The sequence below is a fragment of the Lucilia cuprina genome, chromosome 6 (genome assembly GCF_022045245.1).
Source record: "Lucilia cuprina isolate Lc7/37 chromosome 6, ASM2204524v1, whole genome shotgun sequence".
Taxonomy (NCBI): Eukaryota; Metazoa; Arthropoda; class Insecta; order Diptera; family Calliphoridae; genus Lucilia; species Lucilia cuprina.
This window is the reverse complement of record NC_060954.1, coordinates 57,140,579-57,153,515: the sequence shown is the minus strand read 5'-3', so window position 1 is coordinate 57,153,515 and position 12,937 is coordinate 57,140,579. Positions and strand designations below refer to the sequence as shown.

The 12,937-nt window shown below is 26.6% G+C and overlaps 1 protein-coding gene across 1 annotated transcript in view; it reads left to right on the top strand.

Moving 5' to 3' along the window:
* LOC111684918 (probable cytochrome P450 4aa1) overlaps window positions 1-12,937 on the top strand; it is a 13,845-nt gene continuing 908 nt past the window's right edge. The window contains exons 1-5 of the mRNA XM_046955575.1: window positions 1-136; window positions 6,133-6,304; window positions 11,654-12,034; window positions 12,347-12,413; window positions 12,501-12,937. The exon at window positions 12,501-12,937 is cut by the window's right edge and continues 908 nt beyond it. Of these exons, the coding sequence (XP_046811531.1) occupies window positions 119-136; window positions 6,133-6,304; window positions 11,654-12,034; window positions 12,347-12,413; window positions 12,501-12,937 (1,075 nt within the window). The 5' untranslated portion in view covers window positions 1-118. The remainder of the gene's footprint in view (window positions 137-6,132; window positions 6,305-11,653; window positions 12,035-12,346; window positions 12,414-12,500) is intronic.

The following is a 12,937-nucleotide window of genomic DNA, read 5'->3' as shown; positions in this document are numbered from 1 at the left end:
TTTAACAATTAACGGGCGTTAACTGAACGGATAAAAAATATTACTATTATTTAGATTTAAAAGAACTGTTTAACGGTTTTATTATAAGAAAATTTGAAAAAAAAACTTTTAAATAAAAATGTTTATACAAAAAGTGGTGAGTTTTTTTTTAAGAAAACTTAAAAAAAGTGCTAAAATTAATAAAAGTATTATAAAAAAGCAATTAATAAATTAACATTTATAAAAAAATATAATAAAAAATTTCCCAAAACACTCCCCTGTAAAATGTAAATTTTTTGTATATAAAAAAAATCTGTAAAAAATAAATATATAAAGAAATCTATTACTAAAAAGTATTCACCAAAAAAATTTTAAAGAAAAAAACTCAACGTAATCATTATTTTAATTAGTGTTAAAGTGTTAATTTCAAAAATAAATATTGAAAATATTATTAAATAGGAGCGGAAGCTTTAAATACAAAAAAAAACTTTATGATTAACAAAAATATATACAAACTTAAATTACCACAAGACAATCCATTAATATATATATGTATATATACCAATCATATATATTTATCACTTAAACTATATGTGGACTCGTCTATAGGACAAAAATTAAAAAAAAAACTGTGCGTTCACATCTAATATTTTTGTGTTTTTAAGTAATATTACCTTGAAAGTAACAAATTATCGGGTTATTTTTGTCCAAAAACAAGTAATTTCAGGTCATTGTCTCTTTTTCTATTCTTTTTAAACAAATAAATTGCGTTTTGTTTGTTTTAATCAAAAATTTAAAATAAAAAGTCTAAAAGAAGTGAATTAGTAAAGATCAGAGGATTAAAACAATAGATGTAAAAGGTACCAAACATAAATAGAATCGTTGGCACTTATATCCCGTTCATACGGTACAATTATTCATAATTCACGCTCTCATTTATCGTTCCAAATTACGTACTTAATGACATGCTTCGCCATACAAAATTTCACCTGTGAATTATACAAGTTGTACGTATATAATTCAGTTTGAATTATCTTATGAATTACGAATGAAAAAGTGTCATCTCAAATTTTTATCGGGTATCATAATCAGCTGTTTGTTTTCATTGGTTGGATACAAATAAAACAAATGAAATTACAAAAAAAATGTAAATAATCAGAAAATTTACAACTTAAACTTTTGAAATAATCCCAGCAGTTCGACGGGACAGTCCCGAACTGTCCACTTAACCTACCACTTGTGGTGGCGCCTAGCCACCTGACTACCCAGGTGACCGACCATTTTAACATGGGCTTGTCCTACGAGGAAGTCAATCGTCACTCTACACCCCACAAAGAGACAGTAAAGAGACGATTGCCTCCGCTCTCGCTTACAAAGGGGACACTAAAGTGACGACTGTCTTCATTCTCGATTACAAATAGTTTATTTGTGACGAAAGACCAAAACCATACAAATTGGAGTCAGCCAGGTGGTAAGATATTAATGGAACTAAAATTAAAAAATTTCAAGTGTCTACTCTCCAGAATACTATGGGACAATAATGTGACGATTGACCCAAAAGTTATAAATTTCAGTCAACCAGATGGTGGCATATTAGTAGAAAGTAATAATCATTTCTCCAAAAGATGGGTAAAATAACTACTTTCGGAAGTGCAACAAAAAAACAACTTTTAAGAGTATAATCTCTAGGTTACTTGAGGACAGTAAAGAGACGACTGTCTCCGCTCCCGCTTACAAAGGGGATACTAAAGTGACGACTGTCTTCATTCTCGATTACAAAGGGTACATTCGTGACAAATGACCCAAAACATACGAATTACGATCATCCAGGTGGGTAACTATTAGTGGAAATTACTGTCTTTTTTCGTATGCATTGACTCTTTGTCGAACTGCTGGGATGTAATAAACGTATTTTTGTATTCTACACACACAAATATTCCAAAAATAGCAAAATAATGAATGAATGAAAAAGAAAACAACATGGCGATGAACTGTCAAAACAAATTACTAATGTGTCGTAGAAACGGTTTAATTGGCTATTGTCATTCAGAGGACGAATAAAAACTCCTGCATGTGAACTTGGTATTAGTTTCTAGTTTCAATTTCAAAAGTACCATTTAAAGTACGAAGGAGTATCAAAAAGTCACTTCTTATAGATTTTAACATTAAAATCCTGATAACGCAATGTTTTCAAAATCGAAATTTAATACACATCCGTTAACAAACGTGGTAATCTCACTATAGATCAACCAACCCATTGTCAACGGATGTTATTGAAAAATTTTAAACACTTTGGTGTTAATTTAGTACCAGATTCTTATTGACTCGGGTACTTGGATGTTTAATATTATAGAAAAGTTCACACAAAAGTACCAAGAAGTACCCTTTTATAGCTCCCTTTAAACGAGCACATTTTACTAGATCTGTCAAAATTTTGTATAGAAGAGTACGGATGGGATCGTCTAAATACAATATGTACTGAAAACGTCGCAAGTCGCATCAGATCAGCTGTTTTCATCGACTTTTATACTCATGTTTGTCATACGATTGAAATTTCATTTTACTTTTTTTATTAGACTTTACGTAGGTAAAGTGTGATCGTCTAAAGGGTCCTTTAAATTTTATATATATTGTAGAAAAATGAAATCCCTTTTACAGATTCTTATTACTCTGTATAGGTAATTTTATGTTCAATATTATGATCCAAAATATTTCTAGATTCAGTTTTATTCAAAACTTTAATAATCAACATTTAAAGAACGATAAAGTGTCAAAAGTTTCCTTTAATAGTTTAGCTCAGATCCCCTGATAAGCATTTAATATCGTAAATAAAGTCTACAAAAAGTACTAAATACGATTTTAGATACGATTTTACGTCTTAAAATTTTAATTTCCTCAAAATATAAAATTTTTTAAACGCAATTTTTACACAATTTATATACATAATGTAAATTTCAATACAAAATTGACTTGTTTTTAAAGATATATGGGCTTCTAAAATGTATTCGAGTACAGTTTTTAAAACCTGTATTCCACAAAAGGAGTAAAAGATTTTGAAAAAAATATATATGTTTTATTGCAATTAAATATGTGTATAATTATTGTTATAATAACAACAAACGGTATTATATCTACCCCTTTGTATCCCTTTGAAATCCATGAATGTTTGCATTTTGATAATTACACTTAAAACCGGTCGAATTTAATTAAAATCGAAGTTAATTAAAATCATTAATTATATATTGTTTTTGCTAATTTCTTTTAAATTTAATGCGACGATGACCCATTCTCTTTTATTTGTTAAAATTTTGGAAATCTTGTATATTTGTTTTCTCTTTTAATGCTTTTTTGATAAATTACATGTAAAATTAATTTATTAGTCCCGCCTCTGAAAAGTAAAAAAATATTTTTGGTGAATTTCGTTCCTTCGTATATAAAATTTAAATGTCTTGAATACAATTCCTTTTCTTCCGAATTGTTGGAAGTATAGTCCCCTTTAATGACAACAATTTTGTTTTACATTTTTATGCATAAAGTTCTGTTTCTGGATTATATAGAAAATGATTATCTAATCGTTTCTGAAATACCGAAAACACTTTGGAACCTTATTGACTAAAAATCTCATGAATGGAACTTTTGGTACTTTATAGATTTTCAAATGATAGAATTACACACTTGTAATTAAACGCATACAATCTAGGGTTCGACTTTTCGACTTTTTTCATTTAGTTAAAAGTCGACTTTTTGCACTTTATGAAAAATCGATTTTTCGATTTTTTTTTTCATTTAATTAAAAGTGGACTATAAGTATTTTATAAATAGTCGACTTTTCGACTTTTTCCAACTTTTCGATTTTATAGACAATTTGACTATTTTCGACTTTTTTCCGACTATTTTAGAGTTTTTGACTTTTTTCCACTTTTATAAAATTTTCGACTTTTCGACTTTTTTCGATTTATCGACTTTTTTGGAACAAAATAGCCAATTAACCCGTTTCTACGAAACATTCGTAATTCGTTTTGACAATTCATCGCCATGTTGTTTTTTCTTCTTTCATTATTTTGTAATTTTTGGAATATTAATGTCTGCGAATGATACAAAAATAAGTTTTTTACATTATTTTAACAAATTAAATTATATATTTTCTATTTATTTGAAGTTTTTTTTTGTAATTTTATTTTTTATTTTTTATCCAACCAATGAAAACAAACAGCTGATTTTGATTAATACTCGATAATGAATTAGAGATGACAGTAATTCGTTCCTAATTCATAAGGTAATACAAACTGAATTACGTACAGATTGTGTGATTCACAGCAAAAATTTTGTATGGTTAATCATGTAATTCACTACGTAATTGGTCGGGTTCTATAGTTGAAACGAAAAGTCAACTTTTTGCATTTATTTAAAAGTCGACTTTTTGCATTTAATAAAAAGTCGACTTTAAGTATTTTATAAAGAGTTGACTTTTCGACTTTTTCCGCCTTTTTCAACTTTTCGACTTATTTAGACATTTTTCGACTTTAAGACTTTTTCCGACTATTCGACTTTTTTGACTATATTTTACTTTTTTCGAGTTTTTTTCGACTATTTTAGAGTTTTTGACTTTTTGTCCACTTTTTTTTTAAATTTTCGACTATTTTTGACTTTATTCTACTAATTTTGAGTTTTCGGTTTTTTCTGACTATTTTCAATTTTTTCGACTTTTTCCGACTTTTTACACTTTTGGACTTTTTTTCGACTTTCCGACTTTTATTTACAAAGTCGACTTATTTCACAAACAATAGTCTGTGACTTTTTTGGAACAAAATATTCAACTTCGCCTATCGACAAAAAGTCGATTTATAGAACCCTAGTAATTGAGGGTTGAATGATGAATGAGAGCATGAATTACGAATAATTGCATCATGTGAACGGGATATTAGAGGTGAAAAGTCTGTCGAAGAAGATTTATTGAAAACCTCAACATTAAATTAAACATTTAGAGTTCTAATTGCAATATAAAAAATCGCCTTTTTAAACAAAATAGTTGTCAACGACTTTTTTCGAAAAAATATCGTTTGTTTGATTTTTTTTTTTGATAAATTCAATTAAATAAATTAAAATTAATGAACATTAACTAATTTCATTGCAATTTTGATTAAAAAATATTGCCCATTATAAAGCAAATTTCAAACTTTAGAATTCTGAAAAAAACTCATTAAAAAAATTAGATTAAAATGTATGAATTTAAAATGCCGCAATTTGTGTTCAGTATTACTATAAATAAAAACAAAACTTTGTTTTATTTGTTGTAATATAGTTTTAAAGTAAATATTTAACAAATACGTGACATCTTTAAATGGTTTTTTATTTAAAATAAAGGTTTGTTAATGATTTAAAAGCAATCACCTACATATGTACGTTTTGTTATTGTTCTTCTTCTTTTTAATTTGACATTTAACTATAATGAAGATGAATGTGAGTGAGTGAAGAGTTAAATGAAATACAATTGTAACAATAACATAACAGGGAAATGACTTAATTTTTGACAATAATAATAATAGCTAAGACATGTGCAAAAATAATTAATTATTTTATTTATATACATATTCTTCCTTTCTATTTGACAAATTGTTAAAATTTGTCGTAAATTTGTCAAAAAAAAATTTTAAGAAATACATACAAGAGTTTCAAGGTCATAAAAGTTGACATATAAATGTCATATATATTTAAGAATTATTATAAATATATGTCAATGTATAGGTAAATAAATACAAATATTGTAATTAAGTAATTTTTTTATTAAAAATTTATTGTTTATTATTTAACAAATAAATAGGAAACAATAAATAAAAGTAAATATTTTTCTTCACACTATTAGGTAAATAAAAAACTATTATTAACACCTTTTTCATATGAAATACAAGAAAAATAACTAACAGTTTCTATAAACCTAAAGAAAACATTTAAGGAACATAGTTGAAAAAATTTTTCACATAAACTGTTCGTTGGGTTTATAAAAACTGTCAAATTATTTCATAGTTTTAAAAAATTCATATTTTAAATTAAACTTTTAGTTAATTTTTTAAAATAATAATCAACTATTTCATAAAATTAGCATTTCAATTAAAATTTTAATATTTTTTTTTCTATTTTCCCATTTCTTTACAGATTGACAATGCCTCTCAATCAGAACTGTGGAGTTTTTTTACTCTCTCACTGGGAGTATTTGTTATTTATACCTTCTGGGGTTATTTGAAAACAGTATTTTTGTCATTGAAACTTTCAGGACCTGCCCCTGTACCCATATTGGGCAATTGTTTGTTAATCAAAGAAAAAGATTGTAAGTGAAAATTTTCCAAAAATATGTTACGAAATATTTTGGAAATTCTCTAGTTATACCCTACACCACTATAGTGGGGAGGGTATTATAAATTTGTGCTGATGTTTGTAACATACAAAAATATTGGTCCAATACCCACCTTAAAGTATACCGATCAAAATAAATATTTTATCATGTTTTGATAAATAAGCAACAACACCGTGAATTTGAAAAAGATGTACATGTATGTGTAGATTTATTAGGTTTTATTATGCTCTGTATTTGGTTTTGTTTGTTGGATGCTGTTGGCTTTATTAAGATATGTATTTTGTTTTTTTAGTGAATTGTTCGTATATTTGGATGTAGGTGGGTTTTATTGCGTTGTTTTTTTTTTTTGTTTTTGTTTTTCTGTGTATTTTGTTTTGTATGTTTAGTGCCGGTCCACACTAGGAAACTTTCGCAGAGAAACTTTTTCTAATTCTCTGTTGAAGTTTCTTAAATGTCCACACATAGAAACTTTTATTTCAGGAACTACGTAATTAATTGCATTGATTTGTTGTTGTACGAATGAGAAGAATAACAAAACAAAAAAGTTTCCGAGTACGGGAAACTTCGTACAGTGAGAGAGATGAATGATATTCCTCTCTTTCTCTCTCATGCAAAATCAAAAGTTTCCCAAAAAAAGTTTCCTAGTGTGAACCGGCAGTTAGATGTCTGCTGGTTTAATTGCCTTGTGTATTTTGTTTTTTATTTCGTTTACCGTTGTTGTTGTTCCTTCTGTTTTGCATTTCTTTTATTATTCTTTATTATCAATTTTCTTATTATCAATGACAACTTTATATAACCTATAAACTGTAAAAAAAATTACAAAATTTAAAGAAATTGTTTAAAAATACAGTTTATAATTTATGTAAAGATTGTCTCAGATAGTGAAAGAAATGCCCACTAGGATTTAGTATTTACTAAAACAGTAGTAAATATGAAGAAATTTCTTCATATTAACTATTTACTGAAATACAAAAAATTAACGAACAAATCTATAATCTCGATTAAAATTTTCGTTGGCTGTATAATAACAAAATTCGTATATAAATCTTTAGTTTTATTAATATACATAGAGGCAAAACCCTGTATAACGAATGATCTAATGTCAGGCCTTTTCGTTAAATCGAAATTTTTTATATCAGAATAATTTTTCTAGTAAATATTTTTATTTAATTGACAAAAAAACATTTAAATTAATGTATGAAACTATTACTTAAAATTTTATTTCAAATAACTAAGCACAACGCACACATTTTGCCATTTTCAACATCTAGACGGTTGAAAAATTAGCTGATGGATTTTTGTTTTCTAATCACGTAAATTACTGCCATTTCCTTAATGTAATTCAAATACAATCTAAAAGATGAAATCATGATGCTGATAATTTCAAAAACCATGCAATAATTGTGTGATGTAAAGATATATTCGTCCTCCTTAAAATAATTTATTTTGCTGTAAAATTGAATTAATTCACTGTATTAAAGTTTTCATTAAATTCACATCTACCGGATTTAAGCTTTTTAGATTATAGTGTATGGCATTTTGTTTGATAGGTCTGATATACAATATAACGAAAATCAGTACTTCTTTGACTTTTACATTATATTATAATTGCTTAATAAAGTTTTTGACATTAACAATATCAATATAAAGGTATATCTTTTTACTCGTTATATCGAGTATAAAATTTCTTATAGGTTGGTTTTTCATTAAAGTAAGATTCGCTATTCGGGATTTGCCTGTATATACATATTATTTTGTATTATTTTTCATTTTATAAATTTTTTAAAAACAATTTACCAATAATTTACTTACCTCCCAAAAAGAAAATTGAAAAGAAACTCGAAAAATAAGAACAAAACCAGTTAAAATTGTATCGTGCGAAACAAACAAATATAATTTTTTTGCCGTGATACTGTATACTTTTGTGGTGAGCACACCTCATTATTTTATATTTTTCTCACATTATTTCTTAATTTTTTTAAAGGAAGTTAAAAGGTTTTGACAATTTCTGCATTTATATGACAACCACTTAAATATAGCTACACAATATTAATAAAAACAAATAAATTTTTACTTACTTCTAGAATGGGCGATGTTGTACTGGGACCACTTATTATCAGTAAAACGTTGTGGTCGCTTTCCATAACTAAAATCGTAGTAAATGTCGATTAAAGGCGTCGGACCTAACTCATATATTTTTGAAATAAGCTGCGATATACTAGACGGACCAAGTGCTCCAATCGGCAAATAGCCTCCTAATTGATCCAAAACCAGTCTAATCGTTGATGAGTTTGTGTTTTGTCGTAAGCAACTGCCAAATAAACGGCCCAATTTTCTAAAAGGACCTGAAGTCGTATTATGTTGCAATAGTTCTGCAAAAATAAAAAAATATCTTTAAGAAATCTTTTTTTAATCTTACACATTGTATTTACTGTATTTCATTGTATTTATTCAACAACATACTTTTCAATGACAATACTAACCGTCTGCAATAATTATGCTTCTGTATTCTCATATACAAGTACTTTATTTTCGACATATTTTCGAAATAGCTGTGTAGGGCTGCACTGCGTAGAACATTCGATTAACAATCCGAAATCATTGCTTCTTATTTTCCCTGACATTTTTTTATTAAACAATTTTTTTTTTTATGCCGAATTTTAAATACCCTCCACCTGAAAGCTATTTTTAAGCTTTATTTAATCTCGAATGCTATATTTATCAATGAAATATGAACGTTTAAAAAAATTCGGAAAAGGTCATTATTAGGGTATTCAAACGATTAATTGTCGATTGGTTAATCGGTCAATTTTTGACTTTTAAAATAAATGAAAATCTCCAAATTTTAAATAACGAATAAACCGAATAATTTATATCAATTAACCTATTAAGAAAAAATTATTATTTAACAAATTGTGTTGTTAATATCTTATGCAAAATTAAATATTTTTATAATAATTATTATTATTTATTATAATAATATCTGTATTACTGTCTTAATTACTTTTTTATAATGAAGAATATTTATTGGATGATTTTATAACACTTCAGAAACATTGTAATAAGTTGTTCTAGTTATACCCTACACACCACTATAGTGGGGAGGATATTATACGTTTGTGCTGATGTTTGTAACATACAAAAATATTGGTCCAATACCCACCTTAAAGTATACCGATCGATTCAGAATCATTTTTTGAGTCGATTAAGACATGTCCGTCCGTTCGGCTGGCTGGCTGGCTGTCCATGTAAACCTTGTGCGCAAGGTACAGGCCGCAATTTTCAAGATAATTTGATGAAATTTGGACCAAGCATGTTTTTTGGCACAAGGACGAAGCCTATTGAAAATGGTTGAAATCGGTCCATTATTTCACGTATAATTACGTCAAATATTCTGCTATATCTCTAAAAATTGGCACAAATAAGTTTTATATATATAAGTATAAATGACGCTGCAGATTTTCGTAAGGATCGGCCTATATTTGATCCTAGCCCCCATACAAACCCCCCTTCAAAAAATGACTTAAACGTCTAAAATTGACTTGTAACCATTTGTATCGCAATGAAACGCAACAAAACTAGCTGTTATTTAGAAATGTATCCTTTTCCCAAATTAACCGAGGATCGGTCCATATTTGACCTATATAAAGCCTAATTTAGAAATTTTAGTTTTTTATCAATAAATTGCTTAAATATTTTGGAATTATTGGTAATATTCAACATAAAACTTTCTTTATAAAAAATAAAAATTTTATAAAAAGTAAAAATTTTAAAAATATACTCATGGTGTAGGGTATTATATGGTCGGCCATGCCCGACTATACTTTCCTACTTGTTTTAACGATAAATTTTTGATTTTAATTAAATATTTTTGAAATTCTATATTTTTCTCAAAAAATTTTAAATACATTTTTATTGAAAAATTTCTTGATTCCCTATTTTTATCGAAATTTTCCCTTTTCTAAAGAAAATTATTTATTTTTTTAGAAAATTTTTTCTTTTGTAGAGAAAATTTTCAATTTTAAGAAAATTATCGAAATTTTGTCTTTCTTTAAGAAAATTATCAATATTTTCTCTTTTTTAAAGAAATTTTCGAAATATTTTCTTTTTTAAAGAAAAATATCGAAATTTTTGCTTTTCTAAAGAAAATTATTTATTTTTTTTAGAAAATTGTTTCTTTTATAAAGAAAATTTTCAATTTTAAGAAAATTATCAAAATTTTTCCTTTCTTAAAAAAAAATTTCTCTATTTTTAAGAAAATTGTTAATATATTCTCTTTTTTAAAGAAAATTTTCCAAATATTCTCTTCTTTAAAGAAAAATATTTATTTTTTTAGAAAATTGTTTCTTTTGTAGAAAAAATTTTCAATGTTAAGAAAATAATCAAAATTTTCTGTTTCTTTAAGAAATTTATCAATATTTTCTCTTTTTTAAAGAAAATTTTCGAAATATTATCTTTTTAAATTTTTTTTTATTTAAATAAAATTATCGAAATGCTTCCTATTTTTAAAGAAAATTATGGAATTTTTTTATTTTTTAAAAAATTTTTTCCTTTTTAATAAAAATTATCGAATATTTTTACTTTTTTAAAGTGATTATCGAAATTTTCCCTATTTTTAAAGAAAATAATCGGAATTTAATATTTTTAAGAAAATTATCGAAATTTACTGATTTTTAAAGAAAATTATAAAATTTTTATATTTTTGAAAGATTTTTTCCTTTTTAATAAAAATTGTGAAATATTTTTACTTTTTTATAAGGAGATTAATAAAATTTTCTCTTTTTTAAAGAAAATTATTAAAATTTTCTTCATTTAAAAAATATAAATTTTAATTTTTTTAATAAAAAAATATCAAAATTTACTCCTTTTTGAAGAAAATTTTCGAAGTTTTCTCTTTTTTAATAAATTTTTATCTTTATTTAAGAAAATTATAGAAATTTTTTGTTTTTTAAAGAAAATTACCGATTTTTTATATTTTTCAAAAAAAAATTTCTTTTTAATAAAAGTTATCGAATATTACTCCTTTTAAGGTTTTTATAGAAATTTTATCTTTTCTATAGAAAATTATCGAAATTTTCTTCTATTTTTAAAGAAAATAATAAAAATTCTAGTCTTTTTTATCAAAAATATTAAAATTAATTCATTTTTAAAGAAAATTATCAAAATTTTATCTTTTTTAAAGAAAATCAATGAAATTTTCTATTTTTTTTTTTTAAATCTACAAAATTTTCCGTTTTTATAGAAACTGTTCCAAGAACAGTTTCCTATAATTTACATACAAATTGAAATAAATCCTATTTCTGCATTTCACATTTCTTTCAGTAATGCGTAAACGTGCCGCCAATGCTTTCAGTCTCTATGGCTCTTTGGTACGCATTTGGGTTTTATTATTTCCATTTTTTGTCGTCCTTCAGCCGGATGATTTACAATTGATTTTGTCTTCGAAAAAACATACGAATAAAGTGTTTTTCTATCGTTTGATGCATAATTTCTTGGGAAATGGTTTGATTACGAGTAGCGGTGATAAATGGCACAATCATAGACGTTTAATACAACCCACCTTTCATTTAAGTATTTTGGAACGTTTTATTGGCACCTTTGCTGATGCCTCGCAGGCTTTGTATGAATCGTTGGATGTTGTGGGTGGACAGGAAATAAATATTGCCAAATATGTTAATAATTGTGTGGTGGATATATTAAATGGTGAGTTTTTTCCTTATTAAAACGTTAAAATGTTAAGGACCGGTTCATATAGGGAAACTTTTTACGGAAAACTTTAAATTTTGTGTGTGAGAGAAAGAGATGGTTGATATTTCCCTGTGTGAACCGGCACTAAGACCTGGTTCACACTAGGAAACTTTTTTGGGAAACTTTTGATTTTAGTGTGTGAGAGAAAGAAATATCAACCATCTCTTTCTCTCACACACAAAATCAAAAGTTTCTCAACAAAAGTTTCCTAGTGTGAACCAGGTCTAAGCAAACTATAATAATATGTTTTGTTCTTTTTCTCTACAGAAGCGGTTTTGGGAGTGCCGGTTAAGAAAAAGAATAACATCGATATGGAACAATCACCTTTTAGGCAGTAAGTATTAAAACTTAATACGAATTCGTTTCCTTAATAAAATGCCAACTTGTTTTCTATAAATTCTTCCATTCACTTTTTCTACAGAGGCAAACTGGTGATACCACAACGTTTCCTACAACCTTGGCTCTTATGGGATAGTGTTTATCACATGACTAAACTGGCCTCCGATGAACTTAATCAAAAGAAACGTTTGCATGAATTCACTAGGAAAATGATCATCAAACGACGTGAGCTAAAGAGTAACAATAATGAAACGGAAAAGAAATGTTTACTAGACTATATGATCGATATATCAGATAATAATCCCGATTTCACCGAAGAAGATATAGTCAATGAGGCATGTACATTTATGTTAGCCGGTCAAGATTCTGTGGGAGCAGCAGTAGCCTTTACAATTTTCCTCTTGGCACAAAACGAAGAATGCCAAGAGAAATGTGCTGATGAGTTAGAGCGCATATTTGGTAATGATCAACGGGCACCTAGTATGCAAGATTTACGTGATATGCGTTATATGGAAATGT